At 36.9% G+C, this 24403-nt stretch overlaps 1 protein-coding gene across 1 annotated transcript in view; it reads right to left on the bottom strand.

The window, feature by feature from the left end:
• BLTP1 (bridge-like lipid transfer protein family member 1) overlaps positions 1-19155 on the bottom strand; it is a 150589-nt gene extending 131434 nt beyond the window's left edge. The window contains exons 1-5 of the mRNA XM_070949053.1: positions 19084-19155; positions 9882-10008; positions 8885-9001; positions 5837-5915; positions 3784-3848 (exon numbers count right to left, since the gene is read on the bottom strand). Coding sequence (XP_070805154.1) covers positions 3784-3848; positions 5837-5915; positions 8885-9001; positions 9882-9978 — 358 coding nt within the window. The 5' untranslated portion in view covers positions 9979-10008; positions 19084-19155. The remainder of the gene's footprint in view (positions 1-3783; positions 3849-5836; positions 5916-8884; positions 9002-9881; positions 10009-19083) is intronic.
• Positions 19156-24403: the final 5248 nt, after the last annotated feature.

Below are 24403 nucleotides of genomic sequence, written 5' to 3'. Positions count from 1 at the left end.
TGTTGTTTTTTCCTGGCAAGAAGCAAAATAATATGATTCGCTGCACTTTGTGTGCAGAGATCAGATCAGATTTGATCAGAGTAGTGACTGCAATCCCAAAATTATTCAGACTCTGAATATATCACTGCCCTGATGTGATCACTGGTGCAGGGGAGAGAAGGTGGAAGAGTAGGAGATGACTGATATTTCTGGTGGATTTTCAGTATCAGGCATATCCTTTCTCTCCCCCTCCCTCCAGTGATCACATCAGGACAGTGATGTGTTCAGAATCCTAATAATTTGGGGATTGCAACACTGCCCTGATCGAGTCTGATCTCATTAATTCTGACAAGGATAAGGAGAATTGAGAATATTTTATTTATGGTCTGGACACCTGAAAAAGAAGTAAATTGTAATTCTGTATAAAGCTGCAGTGAACTCTTTAAGCACTTTTTATTATAGAGAAAAGCACTTAGTTTTATAACATAGTTAGAACTTAAATCTTGCATGAGGACTACTAGTCCTTGTTTTTAAAAAAGAGGTGATCTTGTTTGGGAGGGAGGGATTTGTAGTGGGGAAAGAAAGGAGAAGGCAGAAAAGGAGAAGAAGACGCCTGATATTGATCCCCCAGAAACATTATCCTAATAAGATCAAAGAAAACATACTGACTAGAAGAATAGTTGTATGACAGACCAGGATTATTGGTTTGAGATTGCAACACTTGTTGCAAACATCTTTCTGGACATTTTCATATGCCTAATGACATTTCATCTAGTTCTTCCTGTGCAAGTGGATGTTGAGATTTTTTTCCCCCTCTCTCCCTCTTTCTTTCTCTGTCTCTCTGTGAGAATCACTTTCTTTAATGTTTTCATTTTATTTTCACTGACTACAATTACAGAGAACACGCTCGGTTGGAGAAGCTTTCAGGATGTGGTTTGACAGTTCCTTTTCTGAGAGGGTTCCTTCATATTTATTATGCCTCTTCCTTGGGGGTTTTGTTATGCAAATGTGGCTGAAACTGATAATTCCAAAGTACTTCATTTCAGGTTCCTTTTCTTCTTTGTAACCTGACAGAAAAGTTGTCTTTAATTTCAGCACTACTTGTCTTTCAGGTATTATGTAAACTTTTCTGACATATTCTTCAGAACACAGGAAGCCTGATCCTGAAACTGAAAACAAATTCCTGATTTCTGGATGTGCTTGGTAGGACTCCATTATTAGCCAATCTCTCCCTTTCAGAAGCACCATGCATCTCTGCCCACCCACCCACAGCCTTGCCACAAATCCGCAGCATTCAGCCAAGGGGCTCCCTGCAAAAGCTTGGAACCTCTGGAAGACAACAGATTGCAGGGACCACCTGAATCACTCTTCTGATTTGCCTTCTCCCATCCCATCCATTACAGCCATCCAAGTCCCTACATGCAAAGTGCAGCGGGTCATATTATTCTATTTCTTGCCAAGGGAAACTACACATTTCCCCCCCCCCAACCTTTCCAGTTTCCACTTCAGGAAGCTGAGCCAGCAGGACTGCGCCCAATGGGAAGGCAGAGGCCCACCCTTATATACACTGTGGGCCGCCAGTCGACACTGTTTGACCGACGGCACCCTGAGAAGCCCCTCTCTATGGGAGCGTACTGGTCGGTGAGAGGCTATTGGTAGCAGAAGGTGGTCTCGTAAATACCCCGGTCTGATGCCATGGAGCGCTCTAAAGGTAGTAACCAAAACCTTGAAGCGCACCCGGAAGACCACCGGGAGCCAGTGCAGCTCACGCAGGAGGGGGGTCACATGGGAGCGCCACGCCGCTCCCATAACCACTCGCGCGGCCGCATTCTGGACCAGCTGGAGCCTCCGGGTGCTCCTCAAGGGGAGCCCCATGTAGAGAGCATTGCAGTAGTCCAGGCGGGAAGTAACGAGAGCATTAGTGACCGTATTTAGCGAGTCCCGATCCAGAAAGGGACGCAACTGGTGAATCAGGCGAACTTGATAAAAAGTCCCCCTGGCCACAGCCGTCAAGTGCTCTTCCAAAGACAGCCGTGAGTCCAGGAGGACACTCAGGTTGCGAGCCCTCTCGGTGGGGGCCAATGCCTCGCCCCCAATAGTCAGTGATGGCACCAACTGACTATATTGGGATGTCAGAAACCACAGCCACTCAGTCTTGGATGGGTTGAGCCTGAGTCTGTTCTCCCCATCCAGATCCGCACAGCCTCCAGGCACCGGGACATCACTTCAAGGGCATCATTGGGGTGGTCCAGGGTGGAGATGTACAGCTGAGTGTATCTATGTGATTAAGCTGGACACAATCTCATTATACACTCAAATCTTTTGAAATTTTGACATCTTATCTTACAAGATTTTTACTATTTACTAAAACCAATGTAATTAATTTTATTTAATGTGAAATTCACAAATTCAGTGGCATACATGTTGCTGTAATCCATATCTTATATGTTGTTCTCCAAAAGTTTTCAAGAATATTAATTATCAACTTAAATGAAAAGGTCAGGAAGCACTGTTACACAGCATAATGTTTAAATGGTAAAAATTAATTGTTATAAACTTAGAAAATTAAAAAACTGTAAATGATTATAAATAATGAAGTAGCATATCAGTGATTCACATATTTTTAGCTTCATATAGTATGACCCAATTAAACATAATTTTGTTATAATTAACTCATTATTTTTCTTTAAAGACAACCTTATTACTTATCTACTCAAGAGACATGAACTCCTTTGATATTTCAATAAACTGGGTCTTTTAAACTACATTATATAACTAGCAGTTTTCTATGTATTCTATAATTATCCAGAAAGTAGTAGAAAATTTTCTTTTTCCCTAAAAACACATAAGAGTACTACCGCACACAAATCATTTTGAACAGTTTTAATTGAATACTTTTAGCAAATTATTTATTCACTTTTTAACTATACACAATGAAGAAAGATATCTTCAGAATGTAACATTTTCAATTTTAGAGATACAGCAAGAAAAATAAATAATTTCACCCTTTCTAAAAAAACACGTCGAAGCAACTAGCTTCTAGGGCATTTATAACTTATAGCAAATTAAGCCATCCAAATAATTAAAAATTATGACAGTGAAAATTTATCCTTGCTATTGGTCTGATGTCTAATGGGCTAAAACATAAGGAATCTAAGTAATCTCTTTTTTTTTTCAAAGAACCAGTTTCAGAGCAATTAGTTTCTGTCTTGATTATCACCTCTGCAGTTTTTTCCAACCAGATTTCAAATGTTTTGAGGTATTAATTTTCCTGATGGGAATTCCAACTATCATAGCTCCATATTTAGGGTACTTTAGCTTCAAAACATCTAGTGATTTTAGCACAATAATCCTGCATTTCATTTGTAATATAGAACTACACTAACCCTTATCAATAGGCATTTTGTTTTTTAATGTCTCCTGCACCTTATATCCATATTTATGCCTATTTAAAACCCATGTTGCCCTTTGGAAATCACTGCAAGCTAAGTAATGCAAGTACCTTCAAAAAGCATAGATTACAAACGATACTTCACTAATTTATTAGCTAGTAGGAAATAATGCAATCACAAATTCAGGGAAACATTGAATGAGAAAATGTCAATCACCTTTCTCTAATAGGCTTAAATACCTACACTAGGCAATTTCAAAACATTTGACTTTAAAATATATTTATACAACTTTTTTCCCATTTCATTGCATACCTACAAATAATGACTTTCTTTTGCAACTACAAATAATAATATCCTGTGGAATCATTTATTTACTTCAATATCTAGCAATATCTAAATGGCAGAAACTTACCATGTTGCTTCTGCTTTGGATTGTACATCTTCCACCAACGAAATATAATAAATCCATCTTGGATTCTAAAAGTATTTACATAAATAAAATATTTAAAAGAGCTGTTAAAGTGTACCTATGTTCTATATGCAATTAATAAGAAATTGTTTCAAATAACACAAAGGTGAATTTATCATCCTGTTTTCGGAATCTGAAAAGATACCAAAGAGCTGAAATACCAAAATACATGCTTCTTTGCAATTTGTTCAAGGACCTGAGCTTTTCAACCCAAATCTGCTCACAGAAAGATTTATCTTTATAATTTTCACTAAGGTAAGAAAGAAGGGAATTTTCTATGCTGATCCTGCACCTATCATGAATTCCTGGATTTATAGGTAGTCTTCAACAAATGAGCACATTTCTGTTGCCAAGCAAAATGTTTGTTATATGAATTTTGCCCTATTTTATGATATTTCTTGCCCTTTCTTGTTGTTAAGTTAGTATCATGGTTGTTAAATGAACCTGGCTTTCCCATTGACTTTGCTTATAAGGTCAGAAAAGATGATCACATCAATTTAACAGCCTATCAGATTTTACTTTCGTAAAGTAATGTGAAATTATTGTTATCTCAAAGTTTTTTATCTTTAACCACTCCAAATAGATTCTCTCAACTTTAAAATTAGTTTTTTTAACTCATCTAGACTATTTTGTGAGCCTTGTTTTCTTATTTTTTTCATGTAAAAGCTAAAATATTCTTCCTGTTGTCTGCCAACTGCACCTTCTCCTGGATCAGGAGGCTCACAAGTCACTCAGGTCATAATCACTTCCAGATTGTACTACTGTAATGTGCTCTACACATGGTTGCCCTTGAGAATATCCGGAAGCTTCAGCTGGTGCAGAATGCAGCAGTGCAGTGTAGGAAAATATGTGTGCTCCTAGAAGAGCGCATATAACATTTGTTATTACTTTTAAAACCATTCATGGCTTGGGGCATATCATGGCATATCTCAGGGACTGCCTCTACCCAATTACATCAGCCAGTCCATTAGATCTGACAGAGAAGGCATGCTGCAGGTACCATTTGCCAGGGACCTAGATTTGGTTGGTTCCAGAATCCAAGCCTTCTCTGCCATGATGCCCACTCTAAGGATCATTCCCCCCATCCCTTCTGGAATAATAGCAAGTAAGTCAGGTTGTCCTTGCTATCATTCCAGAAGTCTCTCAAGACCTGACTGTGATGCTGGGCCTGGGAGTGGGGTGGTTTCAGGGAAATTGAAATATACTTAGATGGCTCCATTCTGGTTAATTTTTAGATTTTCTATAGTGTTTTTTTGTTTTCAAATAATTATTTAAGTATTAAATTTAAAAATGTAAATAGAACAATTTTCTATATTTATGTTTGTATTTTATATATCGTTGTTTTATTAACTATTGTATGAAATCACTTTTTGTGAAATGGGTGGTCATATAAATGTCATTAACAAATATGATTAATAAATAAGGACCAAAAGATATCCATAGGTTAGACATCCTGCTGTAGCTCCTGTGACTCACTGCTATTCATAACTCTTTTAACAGATCTGCTAGATCAGTGGTTCTCAACCTGTGGGTCGCGACCCCTTTGGGGGTCGAACGATCCTTTCACAGGGGTCGCCTAAAACCATCGGAAAACACATATTTTCAATGGTTTTAGGAATAATTTTATGGTTGGGGGTCACCACAACATGAGGAACTGTATTAAAGGGTCAGGGCATTAGGAAGGTTGAGAACCACTGTGCTAGATTATTGTGATCCAACTCTAGAAGGATAACAAATTTTACTACATAAGGGAAATCTTATTTCCTTAAATTTACAGAGACAGTCCCTTTTAGAAATTTTTGCATAGTCACAAAATAAGTACCTAACTCTTTTTTCTTTGAATTATTTTTCTTATTATACCAATCATGAAAATACAAAATAAGATGTTATATTCTAAACCATATTAGGGCCTATCTTTATCTATAAGCAATGCTATAATGGGAATAAAATTTAATAAAGCCATAACTGTGAAATAAACAGTATAAAAGTTAAGTACCTAATGGAGAAATCTTCTGTAATATAATAGATTTCACGAACCATGATTTTTCCAGACAGAACAGAGAATGAAAAGGATCCTGCAATAAAAAGGTTTCTGTTAAATCACAGAATACCAAGGAGTCTTTTAAGTTCTCAAGTTGTATTTCCCTACTTTCCAGAAGAATCCAATTAAAGCATCCCAGAAAATGAATATCTAACTTCTGCACAAATGGAAGAGAACCTATCACTAGGTCAACAGTTTAAAGGTTTAAAGGTTTCCCCTATCCAGTCGGGACCGACTCAAGCAGGCAGTGCTCATCTCTGATTCTCAGCCGAGGGAGCTTGCATTATCTAAGAGACACTTACGTCATCATGTGGCCAGCATGAAAATGTGGAAACTCAGTAACCTTCCCACCAAAACAGTACCTTTTTATCTACTTGTATTTGCATGCTTTTGAACTGCTAGATTGGCAGTAACCAGGGTGGATTTGATTTAAATCAAGGCAATTTAAATCACAATTTAAATCATGATTTAAATCACTAGTAAAAAGACTTGATTTAAATCAACTTGATTTAAATCATAATTTTTAAAGAGCAACTGTCATCTCTGTCCCACAGAGGCTCCTCCTCTGACCTGCTGTTGACTCACCGACAGTCCCAATATTGCAGAATATACAGCCTCATGCTACATAACCAGGCTCCATTTCATGCTGAATGAACCAAATTATTAATATATCTTAAATAGAAAACTATATTTAGATAAATTTTTACTCCAAAAGCATTTTATTAAAATAAATTTGATAAAAATAAAAAAAAATCCAATTTAAATAAAAAAATCCTTTTTTAAATTTTTTTTTTTTAAATCATCAATTTTTATCCACCCTGTAAGTAACTGAAGCTCACCCTGTCACCAAGCACTCAGATCTTAAACCCAGGCTGTTTTTGGCTTTTCAGCTGACAAGCTCAGTGTCTTAACTTCTGAACTACTCTTAATCATATACCACTATCAATCTTAAATAAATATTCGTGTTTTCCTCAGTTCTCTCCCCCTTCCATAGTTTTTCTCTTCTCGAATAATTTTGAATCTCTGACATACAAACGCTGCACTTACCACGCAAAGAACTATGTGGGTACTGATTTCTCTTGTGTCACCCTACTGTTTGTCCTGAGCAATAAAGAATGTTCTGTACTGGAACACTGATACTGAACAAACTGTAGTAGATCTAACAGGAAGGGTGTAATAGAAACATCCCATCTCAAGCACAATAAACAAAAATTAAAGGTACAGTTCAATCAGTTCTAATATAGATAACGGATGGATATCATCAAAGCCCAAGAAACTCAAACTCCAAGCTCAAGTACAAACTTTAACCTCTCTTTCAACAGTGCTTCTGGAGAAGGAATGGGGGATTCCATTTTGTATTTGCTGTATCTTCTTTCTTAAGGAAGCCTCTTTCTCTTCTTGCTCACAGGCAATAACAAAGCCAAAATTGGAGTAAGAGATATAGGAAATACTAACAATCTAAGAACTAGCAGAAACTATGTAAGAATTAAAATATTTATTTTATTTTACAGAAAATGATGTTGTAGTGCTTTTATGCTCCCCCTTTGGTCCTATTTAACAATAACAACATTTAAAAACCATTGAAACTTTTAAAATGATTACTTGGTGGAAAGAAACTTCTCAAGGAAGGAAAATCCTTTTCTCAAACAAAATTAATACTTGGTTCAAAGAACGATCCCAAGGAAGATAATTTCCTCCACGCTCATTTGTACAGGGGATAGTGAACATTTAGCGTTCAAATTACTGATCTCCAGAGCTATCTATTCTATTTGCATGATGTATTACCATTCATGGATATGCAATTAATTGGGTTGAGATCCCTCTGATTGCGTCAAGCAGAGGCTCCTAAGTTTTTTCCTCCCTACTGCATTTTGCAACACTGGTGAGGTCATATTCAGTATATTGCAACTACCTATTTATTCCAAGGAAGAATCCCTCATTACATATATGCATTCATGAAGAAAAAAGTGGCAAAATTTCCAGGTCTTCCTAGTTTATCTAACTGGGGAGAGTGTACTAAAGGTAAAGTCCTTTCAGTGTGAAAGGCTAGTTTAGTTAAGAAATTCAAGCCTTTTGTTACACATATCAATGTTTCGGGAATGGTTAGAAGTCAAAGAAAGAGAGAAAAAAAGTGTGACTTCAGTGGACTAATGGCCTGACATTTAGCCAATAATGCATATACAGCCAAGACAATAAAATCAAAGAATGGCTAAAAAAATAACAACTTGAATAATTTTTCATAAAACAAAATTTAAGTTTCTAATTCACAATAAGCTTATACAAGTTTTTAGATTGCACTAAATTTCCTAGATTTCCAGGAATTGATCCTCATTCACCAGGCTCTGAGTCAAACAGGAAAAACCTGCTCTGTTCCTCCCATTAAAATACAGATAAAATATAATAAAATCTTACAAGAGAGGGAAAACAACCCAGTACTGGATGATTGCCAGGAGTTTATGTTTCTGGACTCTAATGGTCTTTTTGTTTTGAAACTTAAATTTTGTGGCTAGATGACGTTGAAGCTTAAGTCTTTTATCTCCGAACCTCTTTAAATACGATATTCTCCCCTCCAATACACAGTTTATATTGCATGCACAGTGACACAAGAGAATTCTTAAGTGTAAAAAGCCTTGCTAAGAGTCCATGCATGACATGAGTACGCCCACAGTCCCTGTTTAGTCAAAGGATGCCATGGATGAATCTAATATTTTGGTTCATATTTGAATTATATTCCCAAATTCGCAATATATAGGATACAGGAGACATTTCACATTTGCAACAGCAGCCCAGATTTTAACCACACCATTGCAAAGTAAACTCAGCACAGGATTAATCTTTTCATCACACTGATGTTAATAAAATAACTGAACGTATTTAATTTTTCTCTTGCTGAAATCAATGGAATATAAAATATGTAACACTGACTAGGTTTTTTATCAATATAATATTACGAATGTGATTCAGAATATACTGGCATTTCATATTTAAATCAAGATCACTTACCAATATGGATATAGCCATTTTTATGTAATCTGTTAAGGATCAATGTTAAAATAAAGCCAATGTTTCGGGAATTGTAATAAGTTAGGTAAATAATCCAGGCACAGGACAAAATTGTAGCTGCAAAACAAATATTCATATATTTAGAGGAATGGAAATTATTTTTTAAAAAACACAGAAGTGATACATTCATAACACAGAAACTATTTGGAAGTGAGAGAGATATGGACTGCCACACACTCAATGGGAAGCAATATTACCAAATTACTTAATGGTAAATGGGTTCTTGTAACCAGCCATACGGTAGCCATTTTGCAAGGCTGCTCATGATCTATTCCTAAAATTCCAAATATGCTCATTGGCACACAGTGGTTGAGGACACACATCATTACCTCCCCTCCTTGCCCCAATCTCATGTGTCAAATAGCTTTCTAAAACAGTTTCACATAAAGCTGCACAGTATTATTTTGGAAGGGCAATGTCAATTGGTAATTATGCTTTTTAAATAGCTTACTGCCTTAACGGAAGCTTTATACTAACCAGATTATTGCAGATAACACTACATTTCAAATGCTGGGGGGTTTTTTTGCCTAGGTATTGACTATGTTCTATATTGTGCACTATACATGATCCAATAAATGGTGTACTATATTCATATAGATATAATTATTTAAACTATAACAAGACAATAAAATGTATATAAAGAGAAAATATGAAGCAAAATGTGTTTTAATGTTTAAATTGCAAGCTGATATAAAAATGAACTTTAATAAACTTAAAGATGGAAAATTAAGAAACTGCATGAAATTGTATTTAACATTCCACTAACTCCAGTTTTGAGATTAGTAATTAAATTCTGTTTAAAATCACCCAGGATAAAATCAATGTTTTCTAAAACAAATAGCTGCTGCCAAACATTTCATGTCAGATGAGATAAAATAGATATTAGATATAATATTGGAAAACATAAGAAATATTTAACAAACCAAATATTACATACCAACAAGGAGCCAAACAACATTTGAGTTATGTTCAGTGAGGAAATTTTCCAACTGAGTGATACTGGGAACAATGCTAACATTAATATTTCTGTCCATTCTTAGAATATTGCAGCAGGGTCTAGATGACTGAAAAGAGAAAAAACAAATGGAAGTATCATTTTGAAAAGTGCTGTTGAAGTGATTTGTTTGAGATATATGTAAGAGAGATCAACCACAAAATTAACACACAAAATGAATGTTATGGCCTTTAAGCAGTAACTATAGGATGGCAGAAATGCTATTTCGTTCAGTAGGATTCATAGGGAGAGCTTTTGTGATAGTGTAATATACATTACACAGCAGGAAATGAAATGATAGCTTATTGGACTAAAAAAGAGTTAATAACAAGGTGAAAATGATTTCCTTGCTAAACTTAAAATACATGTTACATTAAATATTTGATAACCTTTCATATTTAAATATATTTATTTTCATTTTTAAAATAACAACTATTAAGAGTCTCTGATCAAGACTGGGGTCAAAACATTCTTTTGGACCTTGACGTACCCAAACAAAAATCACTTCCTAAAACCATCTGTTCTTCAATTAAAAACTACAATAAATTTTTAAGTACACATTTCTTCAAAGCCTGCTGCAGCAGACCTCAAGAATCCAATAGTAAATGAAATATTAACACCATTTTTTAAGGCACAAGCTTTTGTGAACAGGAAACAATATAAATGTTCCAAACAAGATAAAGTAGGACTGTGAAGTTTCTCCTGCAAAAGAACACTCTAATATAGGGGTCCTCAACCTCCAGGCCACAGAGCTTTGTAGGTGGCCTGTTACCTCCAGCTGCACAGCTGGAGGTAAACAGCAGACGAGTGAGCGAAATCGCGCACGCACACACACACACACACACACACACACACACACAGTCGGTAGAAAAATTGTCTTCCACAAAACCGGCCATTGCCAAAAAGGTAGGGACAGCTGTAGACTAGTGTATTAGTCAATGCCACTCTGTTGATACTAATTTAGTAGGACCACCCCATAGCATGGTGACAATTCCAGATATATAGAGATCGTCTGTCTATTGGCGACCCCTTGGGTTTTCCCAAAACCTTGCTTTCAGAATCAACAGTTGGATCTCAACTGTTGCAGTTCTGAAATGCATGTTAACATGGTTCACATTTCAAAAATAATATAATATAATAAATATAATAATATAATATAATATAATATAATATAATATAATATAATATAATATAATATAATATAATATAATAAATATAATATAATATAATAATATAATATAATATAATATAATATAATATAATATAATATAATATAATATAATATAATATAATATAATATAATATAATATAATATAATATAATATAATATAATATAATATAATATAATATAATATAATATAATAGTGTAATTATCAACTTCAGGTAAACGAGGTTCTTAAATCAATTTCCAACCACAATTTAAGATTTTTGGTTTGGTCCAAAATCTTTATCCACTTTATATGGTTCAGAAAACTAATTATGGTAAGTACTAGAGTTTTAACTCTCTTATTTGTTGTTGTTTTTAACCATTTAGTTGTGTCCGACTCTTGGTGACTTGATAGGCAAGTGCTTTCCATGCTACCCTGTCAAACACAACTTCTGTCAATTGTATATTCAGCTGTACATCAGATTTGATGTTATCAAGCTGGCGTGTTCTTTGCTTGCCCCTTTTACTAGAGCAAGACTATTGCTCTAACTAGCCTGGTTTTTGTATTTATATCAATATCTCTGCTTTTTCAGATCTTATTCATGTTAACCATTGCAGTTGTCCTGCATTTTATTTCAGGAGTAGAAATGGCATCGTGAAGAATTTTTGATCCAAGGAAGATAAATTCTCATACTAATTCAATTTCCTCCATGTTCATATTAAATATTTCATGTCCACCTGCAGCTGTTGTTAGTATCTTTGTTTTCCTGATGTTGAGACTCAATCCTACTTTTTCCACTTTCGTCCTTGATTTTCCAGATCATTTTTTCCAGGTCTTTCTTATTTTCAACCAATAGTGTTACATCATCCGCATACCTTAAATTATTTATGGTACTTCCCTCAATCTTCACTCCAACATCAGGCAGTTCCAGATCTAATTAAGATCACTTCAGCATACAGTTTGAACAAAAAAGGTGATAAAATACATGCCTGTCTAACGCCCTTACTGATTCTGAACCAGTCTCTGTCGCCATAAAGTGGTCTCAGTGTTGCCTGATTAGTGTAGAGTGACCTGATAAATCTGATCAGGTGGGCTGGGAGAGTTTGTGCAAAGCTGCCCATAGCTTATTGTGTTCTACACAATCAAAAGCTTTTATGTAATTGATAACTCTCTTATACTAATTTTAAATAACTCTAATTCATCAATGCAACATAGCTCCTGAGATTAGTATTATCTATCAATGTGTTTAGGATAATGCAGCTGAATTTTCATTAATTTCTAATAATATATTAGAATATTTCTTTTTTATTTATAATAAAAGATTATGCTATATGAAAAATCCAAGTCAGTTTTAAATATCAACAGGAGTTCAGGTAGCATTTTAAAGAAAATAAGGGAATTCATGTAAAATAGAATGGCCATGAGAGAGGAAAGCTCAAATTAACTTAAACAGGATATTCAGAAAACAATTATAATTCCTATCAAACTAGGATTTTATAATATTGGAGGGGGGGGATTTTAAGGTTCCTGTCAACATTGTTTTCTTGAAAACAATATGCTAGATTAGATTCTAATACCGTGTTTCCCCGAAAATAAGACAGGGTCTTATTTTCTTTTGACCCCCGAAATATGGCCTTGGCCTTATTATCAGGGGGAGGGGAGTCTTGTTATTTTTCAGGTTCAGGAGGCCCCTAAACATAGGCCCGCTGCAGGAGGACTGGTGCCAGAGCACCGACCAGCTGCTTCGCCAGTTCCGCTCAGGCCGCTGCCTCCAGCAATCGTGGCAGCTTTTAATTTGCTTCCCGTGCAAATAGCACGGGAAGATCTCAATCCAAGATCTCAATCCAAGGTGCTGGTTCTCAAGTTACACACCGCTGGGGGAGGCGGGGCTTCTTCTCCTGCTCCCCTTTCCTCCCTCCCCCCAGCGGTGTGTAACTTGAGAACGAGCACCTTGGATTCTCTCTTTTAAACTCTTCCCAGCCATCCTTTTGTTCTCTGCTTCGGCTCCAGGGAGGAGGAAAGGGGAGCAGAAGCAGCAGCGCTGGCTTGGATTGCAAAAGCTCGATTGCCTTCCTCTTGAAGAGCCTGCAGGGCAAACAGGAGATCTGGGGTTTGGGCGAGGGCAAAATTAAGAATCTCAAACTGAGAAGAATCTGAGATATTAAATTCTGACATAACTGGAGTATAGAATTCAGTAACAACTCATTAATTGTCCATATTGATAATCACTGGAATGTATAATTCCTGTTATAGTTTTACACCTGCTTTAAATTGCTTTATACCTTTACATGATATTTTCACAGCAGCCCAAATATAATAAGATTAAAATGATATTTATAAAGTTACTTTCAGCCTTTATATTTAATAAAATCATGGGTTATTTTTTTTTAAAGTCTACATTAATTAAAGCTATGTTTTCAGTAGAGGAAATTATTTTAAAAGTTTTTAGGCTATATGACATTTACATATCTCATTTACTTCCTTTTTCTATCAGGAACATACAGTATCAAGATAGCTTAACGGGGAGGAAATCTACTTACTATGCAAGAAACAGCAGAAAAAATAAAGTTAGTTATCTTGGAAAAGATACTACTTTAAAAGCCAGTATGTATGATCAAAGGCTAAGATAATGGTAATGGGAGCAATGTGGCGCTCTCATGTAACCCCCCTCCTGCGCGAGCTGCACTGGCTCCCAGTGGTCTTCCGGGTGCGCTTCAAGGTTTTGGTTACTATCTTTAGAGCGCTCCATGGCTCAGGACCAGGGTACTTACGAGACCGCCTCCTGCCACCAATAGCCTCTCACCGACCAGTTCGCTCCCATAGAGAGGGACTCCTCAGGGTGCCGTCGGCCAAACAATGTCGACTGACGGCCCCCAGGGGGAGAGCCTTTTCTGTGGGGGCACCTACCATCTGGAACGGGCTTCCCCTGGAGTTACGAAACATCCAAGACTTACGCATATTCCGCCGTGCCCTGAAAACATTTCTATTCCAACAAGCTGGTCTGGCCTAACTCTCCCTTTTTAATTGGCTTTTAAACTGGCTTTTAAATTGGGTTTTAAACCTCTTTAGATAAATTTGGATGTTTTTAATCTTTGAGCCTAAATTACTTAATCTGTTTCTTAATAGTTTTCTAAATAGTTAAAACTTCTATATGTATTTGTATTTATTATGGCTGTTCACCGCCCTGAGTCCTTCGGGAGTAGGGCGGTATACAAATATGAAAAATAAATAAATAAATAAATAAATAAATAAATAAATAAATAAATAAGATACACCACATTTTAAAACACTATAGAAAATTTATTTTTATTTATTGGGTTTTAATTCTGTCTGACTCCAAAATGACTGAACAGCTTACAAATTTTCTCTGAGTTGTGTTCATTATCTTACTCCAAATGTGATTTATAAAAAAATAGAATATTGGTAAAGAATTCCCATCTTTTTCCAACAGTGCAAATCAAAAGAAAACAATCTCATTTATAAATGTAGTTCTATGTGGTTCAAATATTAATCAATATGGAAATATTCTCTGTGCAGAACTTTATTTACCTGAACTTTCATTATCCAAAGTTATTCAATCAACACCAAAGCATCAGCTACATCTCTGCTTGTCTTTGATTCCAGAAAAATTATGAATATACTATGAACCTTCGATGAGTTGCACTAAGATTTTTTTGTTAGATTCTGTAAGCTAACCAGAATTGTGATAGATAAGGCCAGCATATATATTTCATAAATAAAACAATAAATAGAAGATGCAGCTGATTTAATGGGGAGACTCGTTTGTACAAACTTTTTAAATATTCAGCTTTTCTTGCTTTTTTTCAACTCATTTGCAATGTTGGCTACAGTAAGTGCACTATGGCAACCATATAACATCACAGTGTTTCATGCCATTTTTCCTCAGAGAGCTGCAAAAAGTGGCATTATGGCAGCAACCAGGCCAAAAAAAAGCTTTAAATCATTTACTTATTCAGCACTGTAAAGAGGAATCAATAACTGGATTTTAATGAGCTACAGCATTATTCTTAAAGTAAACTGAGTATTTAATTTAATCATCGCTCACTCTATCAGTGTCCTTGAGAGAGATGCTGAGAGTTAAATCAGTAGTACAATCTGACAGCTGGTTCACAGAATAACGTGTCCAACAGCTGTTTCCAAAGCACTTATATAGAAATGTATACAGACATTTCTCTTTGGAATGTCGAAGTACTTGCTGAAATAGTTGTGAGGTTAAGCTAACCTTTTCCCAATAATTCTTATTAATCCAAATCTCATTCCTTATTGACTATTAGTTTCTCACAGCTGAACCTCACTGCAATATTGTCAGTCTCTTTTTCTATAAGTGATATGATAATATTTTTGGAACAGCATTGATTTATTTTCATTCTGAGATATATAATTCTATAACTTTGGAATAATATTTATCTTTTCACTATGTCAATGTTCAGCAGAAATAATGATGAAGAATAAAACTAATAAATTCATATTTTTATATTTATATGAAATTTTCTGGGGGGGGAAACAATTTCACCATATTCAGGAAATGAGCTCCCATTTTCTTTTGTACAATGATATTTCAGTCTATCTTTCTACAGTTGTCATGAATGTTCCCTCTGCTACTATCAGGCTACTATCACAATCTGTCCCAAAACATATACAGGTTATTATTTATGAAATTATATCCAACTCACTTTCACAAACTTTAGATACCTAATATAGTATAACATTTTCACAATAAATTGAAATCAACAACATTAACAAAAACTAAAATTGAATTAAAATTTAAATCACAAATCAATGTTAAAAATTAAAAATGGTCTAGCATAGTAAAGATATTAAACCTCAAATGTTCTACAGAAAAACCAGATTTCTAACTTTGCTAAAATGTTAAAAATGTAGGATTAATCTAAATTTTGAGTTACAATATTTTTTTATAAATCAGAATTTACAACCATAAATAAAGTTTTGGGTTTGAAGAACCCAAACTTCATACTTATTTTCTTAGATATTCCCCCCTTCATTAAGCTATACTAGGATTATAAAACACTGTTTTCCCCAATCTTACTCTGAATCTCAGCAGCAAAGTGGATCAAATCATCTCCACAGCAACCCAAACCAGATCCTATTTCCAAAACTATAAAATCTAATACTAAACTAGATACCATACAGTAATCCTCAATTTACGACTGTTCATTTAGTGACTGTTCAAAGTTACAACAGCACTGAAAAAAGTAACTTATGACTATTTTTCACACTTTTGGCTGCTGCCCCTTGGTCACATGATCAAAATTCAGAGCTTGGCAACCAACTCATATTTATAATGGTTGCAGTGTCTTGGGCTCCTGTGATCACTCTTTGCAAACTTCTGACAAGCAAAGCCAATGGGGAAGTTAATGGGGATTCACTTAACAACTGTGTTAGTAATTTAACAGCTACACTTAAGAACTATTGCAAGAAAGGTTGTACAATTGGAAAAACTCATTTAACCAGTATCTCATTTAGCAACAGAAATTTTGGACTCAATTGTGATCATAAGTTGAGGACTACCTGTATTTCATAATAAAAACCTTGAGTAATCAAACGTCTTTTGTATATTAAAAAACCTTAAGTTAAAATTAAAAAATTTGAAGTGGAATAAGCCTTGTTCTTCATCAGCACCATGAATTTGAATACTTCAAATTCATGGAAGTCTCATTTACTCTCAAATAAAAAGAAGCCAGTTCTTTCTGAAGTATGTTGTTATAATTATAATTCAATACAACCTTTCTCAAACAATATGCATTTTATCTCAAAAGAGGCAGAAGAACCAATTCTATCCCAAACAATTCCACTGAATTAAATAGTTTACTGCAAAGTAAAGCAAGTGCCCATAGTAAATCAACTCTAAAAATATACTACAATCTTAAACACACCTGCCATAAAAATTTTCCAATAAACATTTTGAGGAAACACTGCTACAGTTATATTACACATTTTAGAACGCAACGACTAATTACTTCCTGCTAATATATGGGAAGTTGTAAGATCACAAATGAAATTATGATATAACTGAAAGACATACAAGACATACAAGATCCCAGATATCACTATATCCAAAGTCCATTTTAAACCAGAAAAACCTGTTTTGTTTTTAAACCATTATATTTAGCAAAATCTTCCATTATTTGTCAGAATTCATTTTTTCCTCTTATAGTAGTGTAGATATTGATTTGCTACAAAATCTTGACCACATGGCCACAATAAATTTGGCTTAATCTATGAAGAAAATAAATTAAAATATTACTGTATTCTGTTACCTAAGAACAAAATACCATGGTTGAAATATATTGCTATATAGCTGTGAAGTTTCATTTAAAGATGGCATTCAAATCTTTTTTTTAGTATGCCAATTAAGTTTAAAATGATGGTTAAGAATATTGTCTTCTGCTTTGATTATTCCTTTTGTTATGCTTTCAATAGTTGTTTTATCTGAAGCTTTGAAATTTGTAAAATTTTCCAGTGCAGGCCACCTTAAAGACCTTTCTGGACAGAAACATATACATGTGGCAATGTATAAGAAAATATTTTAAAAGACAATTAAATACAATTGTCCAACTTAAACCAACCAAGAAATAGAATTATTATCGGAATCTGGGAGCAACTTTAATTGGGTGAAATATTATCTTAGATAGATAGATAGATAGATAGATAGATAGATAGATAGATAGATAGATAGATAGATACTATTTGTATGGGTTCAGTGTTGACTTTGCCTGGCAAGTCCCTGCAGTTTCCTTGGCAAGAGTTCAAAAGTGGTTTGCCATTCCCTCCTTTGCAGGACTGCAAGAGTGACTGGCCCAAGATCATCCAATTTGGCTTTGTATCTAAAGTGAGATTAGAACTCATGGCCACTGTCTAGACTCTAGCCTGATGTCTTAACAACTACACCAAACTGGCTCTCTTGTATAGATACTAGGAATCCAAAAATGCTCAGATGTTGAACTTTCATTTCTCCATTAACTTGTGTTTCACTGAAATCGAAACCCCATGATATCCATCCCATTCCATACACATCCTGCATAGCTCAATTCACATTTCAGATTATTTTTCTAAAAAGAAAAAAAAAAGAAATTAGGTGAAATACTCCACTCTATCAGGTATTTTAACTTGCTGCTTTGACAAGTGCTTAAGGAGACCTGAGTGTTTATGGGGCTGCTTACAATTTCCATCCACCCCAGCCAAAATGGGAAATCTGGTCCAAAACTAGCCCAAGGGCACCGACTTGAATACCGAAATTTTAAAAGCGCGATTTAAAGTCTGACTGCTTGATTGCAAGAAACCAACACGCTGTAGAACCGAACCAGACACCCAGAAATACGCTCAACGGAGCAGAGACCGTAAATGACTTTCGAATTAAGCACAACGCGGAAGGCTTCCGTCCTAAGTATATAAGCCCAATCAACGCCCCCCCCCCCTCTCTCTCTCTCGCCCTCCACCAAACCAGGGTGGCCCGTCTTCACATCTTTTCAAGCGCAGCCTCGCTTCCAAAGGATCGCGCGTATAAAATGAGCGCTGCAACACCGAACTAATCCAGAGGATTTGAGCTACCTGAGCCCTGATCAACTGCGCCCTGTGCAAACAGCGCCCTGACCGGAGGGTGGGAGTGCCCGGCGACCGATCCGGATTCACGAGCTCAAAGGGCAAAAGCGACCGAGCAGCCGCAGCCGCATCGTCCAAGCACTTCGCCACCGTTCGAGGCTCTTTCCATCTCGGCCTTAAAATTAGGGCTGAGGATGGCGAGAGTCGCGGCCGGACTCCCGGCAGCAATGCCCCCTCCGCTCGGACGAACGGAGCCCGGGCATCTTCCTCTGGCAGCCTCTCGTAAGAGAAAGGCCGGGGCCGAAGCCTTAGAAAACCTAAGAGGCGGCTTTGCTGCTCCACCTGCCGCTTGAGCACCAAAGACGGCTCCGAGCAGCCCACGCAAAACGGCCCAGCGCCGATGCTCTCCCGCTTACCCCATGGTCTACTGTTTACATCCAACCCCTCTGCGGCTCTTTACTACGAATCCGGAACCCGCCGCCTCCTCCCCAACCGACGCTGGCTGCAAATAACAGCTCACTCCACCCCGAGCCTGCCTCCCGAGTCATTCTGCCAATCCCAGGGACGCTCCCGGATTCACCGAGCAATGGCGACAGTCCGCAGTCGGAAGCAGAAGGCGGGCAAAGAAACCGACCTCTAGCCAATCGCGTTGTCCGTGAACCTTGAAGCGAACCGCCTCGGTGGAATTTTGAGGCGAGGAACATAGAAAAATTAAAGCAGACTTTCTCAAGGCTGCGAACTTCCGAGTAAACTCAAGACTTTGCTTCTTTGGCTCGCAAATCCCTTGTGGAACATTCAAGGGAGTGGGAATGGATTTTGGATCTGGGCTGAAAGGAAGCCTAAAGAAATTAAAGGAGACCTAGTGGCTCAGTGGCTAAGACGCTGAGCTTGTCGATCGAAAGGTCGACGGTTCGAATCCCTAGTGGTCCCGTTACTTGTCCCAGCTTCTGCCAACCTAGCAGGTGTAAAGCATGTAAAAAATGCAAGTAGAAAAATAGGGACCACCTTTGGAGGGGAACGACTAGCACCTATGTGCGAGGAGAACCTTTACCTTTTTAAGGAGGAGAGGAGAGTTGAGGGAAATGCAATCCTTGTCTCCGATCACTGTAACAACCTAAGTCAGGGGTCTCCAACCGTGGCAACTTTAAGACTTGTGGACTTCAGCTGGCTGAGGAATTCTGGGAGTAGACATCCACAAGTCTTAAAGTTACCATGGTTAGAGACCCCTGACTTAAGTATAGATAAGTGTAGATAAGGTTCTTTGCAACATTCAGCAGTGGTGGGATTCAGCCAGTTGGCACCACTTTGGGAGAACCAGCTGTTAACTTTCTGAGCAGGTTGGTGAACTGGTTGTTGGAAGAAATCATTAGGGCAGAGAACTGGTTGTTAAATTATTTGAATCCCACTACTGACATTCAGCCATGCGGTCATGAAATCTCTCTCTTTTTCCTGTACTGAAAATGTAGAAATGAAATGAAAGCGGGAGAAGGAGATTGGGCGTTGTACAAAGAGGCTTTTAAAATCACACACAAGCCCAAAGGAGATAACTATATAAATTGACTACTTTGGAAATTTATCATATTCAGTATATGATATTCAATATAAATCTCTCGGCTCGCGATTGCATGATAATGGTTACTCACGCTCATCTGATCAATCTACTTTCACATAGGGCTGCCGGATCTGAGCTGCAAAAATTCGGCCGACTGATAGATGGTCCACAAGAATCTCGCTTCCATCTATATTTTGCACGCAAAGGCTGTTAGCTCTTGAGATGCTGAGCCATAAACTCCCTCTGTGTTCAAAGCTATGCCTAAAGAACTGTAAATATAAGTGTGGGTAAGCTATCCCATATAGGCATAGCTATAAATATTTAATCTTTTTTTTTTTTTTTTTGCTAATATTAAATCAACAAGTCTCTGTTGCAGTGATGAATAATGGCCCACAACTCTGAAATATGCACACAGACATATGAAATAAATATGAACTACTCCCTTGATCTATTGTACGGTAATTCACTTACTAAAATCAAATCACAGTCATAGATCAACTTAAGGAGTGTGGGGCACAGTGAGTAAAAGTATGGAAGACACATCAGAGTCTAAAAGAATCTAAAAGAAGAAGGAAGGAGCATTAGTTAGGTGTACGAGAATACAAAGGTTAGCATGTGGAAAATTACAGAGCACACTAGAATGGCTAACTGGATACTAATTAAGTCTAGTTTATAGCACAGGTCATCATCCAAGGAATTTTAAGAGCTGCTGCCTAGAACAAGGCAACATTATATGTTGTAGCAGGATTGGTGTCTGAAAGCAATAGGGAAATGGGTCTTCTGTGATCCCTCATTTTTATGCAGTAAGGGTAAGATGAAACTCAAATACTTTGGCCACCTAATGTGAAGGAAGGACTCACTGGAGAAGAGCCTAATGCTGGGAAAGATTGAGGGCAAAAGAAGAAGGGGCCGACAGAGAATGAGGTGGCTGGATGGAGTTACTGAAGCAGTAGGCGTGAGCTTAAATGGACTCCAGAGGATGGTAGAGGACAGGAAGGCCTGGAGGAACATTGTGCATGGGGTCGCGATGGGTCAGACAGGACTTCCTGACTAACAACAACAAATGGTAAGATAAAGCTAGTACATCTATAATACAGGCACTGGAGAAGCATGTGCTCTGTTGTTTCTGTTTGTACAGAATCACAAGCTTATTTTCCTTCTGGGTAAGCAATCTTCCTGTATTAAACTTCAAGGCCAGTTTAGGGGAGGACATGATATGAGATAAAGGCCCTCCAGCATTTGGGAACTTCAAATTTAATTAAGTATGCCATAGGGAAGGCAAAGTACCTATTGGATTTTCTGGCAATAGAGATTGGGATCCTAGCTAAATCCAATTAGCACTCTGTGTCTGCTTACATGATGTTTAATAAGAGCTTTGGCCTGACTGTACCCCATGCTGAATAGAAGTCCTGGAGAGAAGCCCAAGGATTTTATTTTGTGATTGCCTGTTTTCCTGTGGATTGAAACTCATTACTTATAGTTAATGGGACAAGGTGAAGGGGGGAAAAAGCCAAGAGCTGAGTTGGTCACCCATACTCTAGCCTTCACATTCATTTACTCATCTCATACACATGTAGATAAATGCACAGTTACACAGACGGACATGACACTGATATTTGGTTATCTTAGGGAACAACAGTAAAGATTTAAATATCCCTTCCTTGCATCCTGAGATTTGGAAGGAGGAGGAGGAGGTGTGCAATGTATAAAGGAAAGAATTGTAAATGGTAATGTCTTTCTCCTGTGACTTCTTCCCCATTTAAATTTCTTCCCAATCAGCTCTTCAGTTTGCTCTGTAAGAGGCTACTAAGAGTATGCTGGTCTTGTGGAAACTTATGTGCCAGTGATTCCCCTTGCTGGGTATCCTCCGGTAGCAACATCTGGGATACAGAAGGATTTGGCAAAGAGAGTGATGGTAGCAGCAGTTGAGACATTGATTTAGATCCACCCAGTGGGGAATCCATAACTGCAATTTAGGTTAGCTCATACCTGGTTAAAAATGTGGACTTGAATAAGCCCACAATGGTATGGAGCCCATTAAATGGCTGAACAGGTAGTCTTTGACTTACAACAGTTCATTTAGTGACCATTCGAAGTTAGAACGGCACTGAAAAAAGTGACTTATTGTTTTTCACACTTAAGACTGCTGCAGCATCCCCAAGGTCATGTGATCAAAATTCAGACACTTGGCAACTGTCTCATATTTATGACGGTTGTAGTGTCCTGGGGACATGTGATCACTTTTTTGCAACTTTCTGATTAGCAAAGTCAGTGGGGAAGCCAGATTCATTTAACAACTGTATTATTAATTTAACAACTACAATTATTTATTTAACAACTTTGGCAAAAAAAGGTCATGAAATGAGGCAAAACTCAATTAACAAAACTCAGCACAAGAAATTTTGGGTTCAATTGTGGTCATAAATCAAGGACTACTGTACACCTCTTGAACAGCTATGCTCTCCTGCTGATTACATTACATGTCTTTAATTGGTTGTTTTTAATGTTTGTGGTATTTGTAAGGCTGTTTCATTTTTTTGGTTTTAATTTTAAACTGCCCAGAGACATGAATGTGAGATGGGCAGCTATCTAAGTTGATGAAATAAAATAAATAAGCTCACTTTTGTTCTATTGTTCTGCAACACCACAGCTTTTGTTTTTAATGCTATTTTCCCTCTCTGTTCCAAATTCTTTCTCATCACTAGTGCAATGTCGATTGATTTCCTAATACTTTTCAGTGTTTTCCGTAACAGTTCTTGTTGTCTTTTCATAGCAATCTAGGCTCATGGATTTCCTCTAAAGTTAGAGAGAGGCTGACCACAATACATTTGACAGCCCTATGTAATATATTTATAGAAATGATCTTTGGCTTTGGCTAAGTAAACACATCTTCCGGATATGAGTCTGTCAGTTTATAATGGTCATAAGTGGGCAATAGGGAAATTGCTAAGAAACATTGTTCTGGCAGAACTGAATTGAAGGGAAGCACATTCTGGCCTCTGCCACTGGCCAGGAAACAAAGGACCTGTGAAAAATTGCATCTGCAGCCTTCCAGGAAAGAAATTAATGACAAGGGAAATGGCCCATTCATTATGTTGGGAAGAAGCTGCTAGAATCTTGCTTCTCCCATCACCCTCTTGAAAGAAAACTTGACAACTGCTAATTCTTCTGCAATCAGAAAACTATTACTGTACACTAACCACTAGATTAAGGAATCAGTACATTTAAGAACCATTTACATGCAAATGGAAAAAGTAGCTAGGTTTATGATTAATTGTACGTTGCAATCCATGGCTTATTCAGTTGCACTGATTTTTTTTACTGAAAATTATCAGATAAATCTTTAACATTAATGCATATTTGCTGTCATTGGCATTCATTTGTTAGAAATGTTTGTTTATGTTGCTTTTTTATTATTAACAAAACAATAGTTATGTGTATTAAAAGTATATACATTATACTTTTATGTTGCTTTTTTATTATTAACAAAACAAGTTATGTGTATTAAAAGTATATAAATAATTAAATACATTGTGTAATGTTTGCATTAGCTAAATACATATAGAATTGTAACAGTTTACTGTTAAAATGATTTATCATGCTTTTTTCCCTGACATTTCTTTCACTTCTTCAATTTATTATTTTAATAAAATTACTGATCTATCTATCCATCCAATTGGGATATTAATCATTCATACGATTTGATATCAACTTTGCACACATACACACACAGTTGGAGAAATGGCAGATTGGGCATCCTGATTCTCCCAAAAGGCCTCTAGATCCCAACCTTTTTTTTGCCATGCCCTGCCTAAGCATCTCTAAAATCCTGATGCTCCCCTCCCCCACGGTGACATATAATTCTTACTTTACTCAAAAAGTGAACTCTACTCATGCGGAGGAAGCCTAAAAGGCCATTAACATGGTTTAAACAAGGTTCAAATTGTCCCCATTAAAAATCAAATTGCCCCCCTGTGGGGTGTGGGCCCCACGTTGGGAACCCCTGCTCTAGATCCTCCACCCACCTTTCCCTCCCTCGTCAAGCTTATTCAGTATGGTGCCATCGTTCACATTAGTCAAAACTTCCAGCCTTGCTTGCCTGTCTGCCTGCCTTCCTTCCTTCCTTCCTTCCTTCCTTCCTTCCTTCCTTCCTTCCTTCCTTCCTTCCTTCTGTTGGAAGAAAA

Source organism: Pituophis catenifer, unplaced genomic scaffold (assembly GCF_029215685.1).
Source record: "Pituophis catenifer annectens isolate HBS135680 unplaced genomic scaffold, rPitCat1.0.hap2 SCAF_8, whole genome shotgun sequence".
In the NCBI taxonomy this organism is placed as follows: domain Eukaryota; kingdom Metazoa; phylum Chordata; class Lepidosauria; order Squamata; family Colubridae; genus Pituophis; species Pituophis catenifer.
The sequence above is the reverse complement of the archived record's forward strand: the minus strand, read 5'-3'. Positions and strand labels throughout refer to the sequence as shown.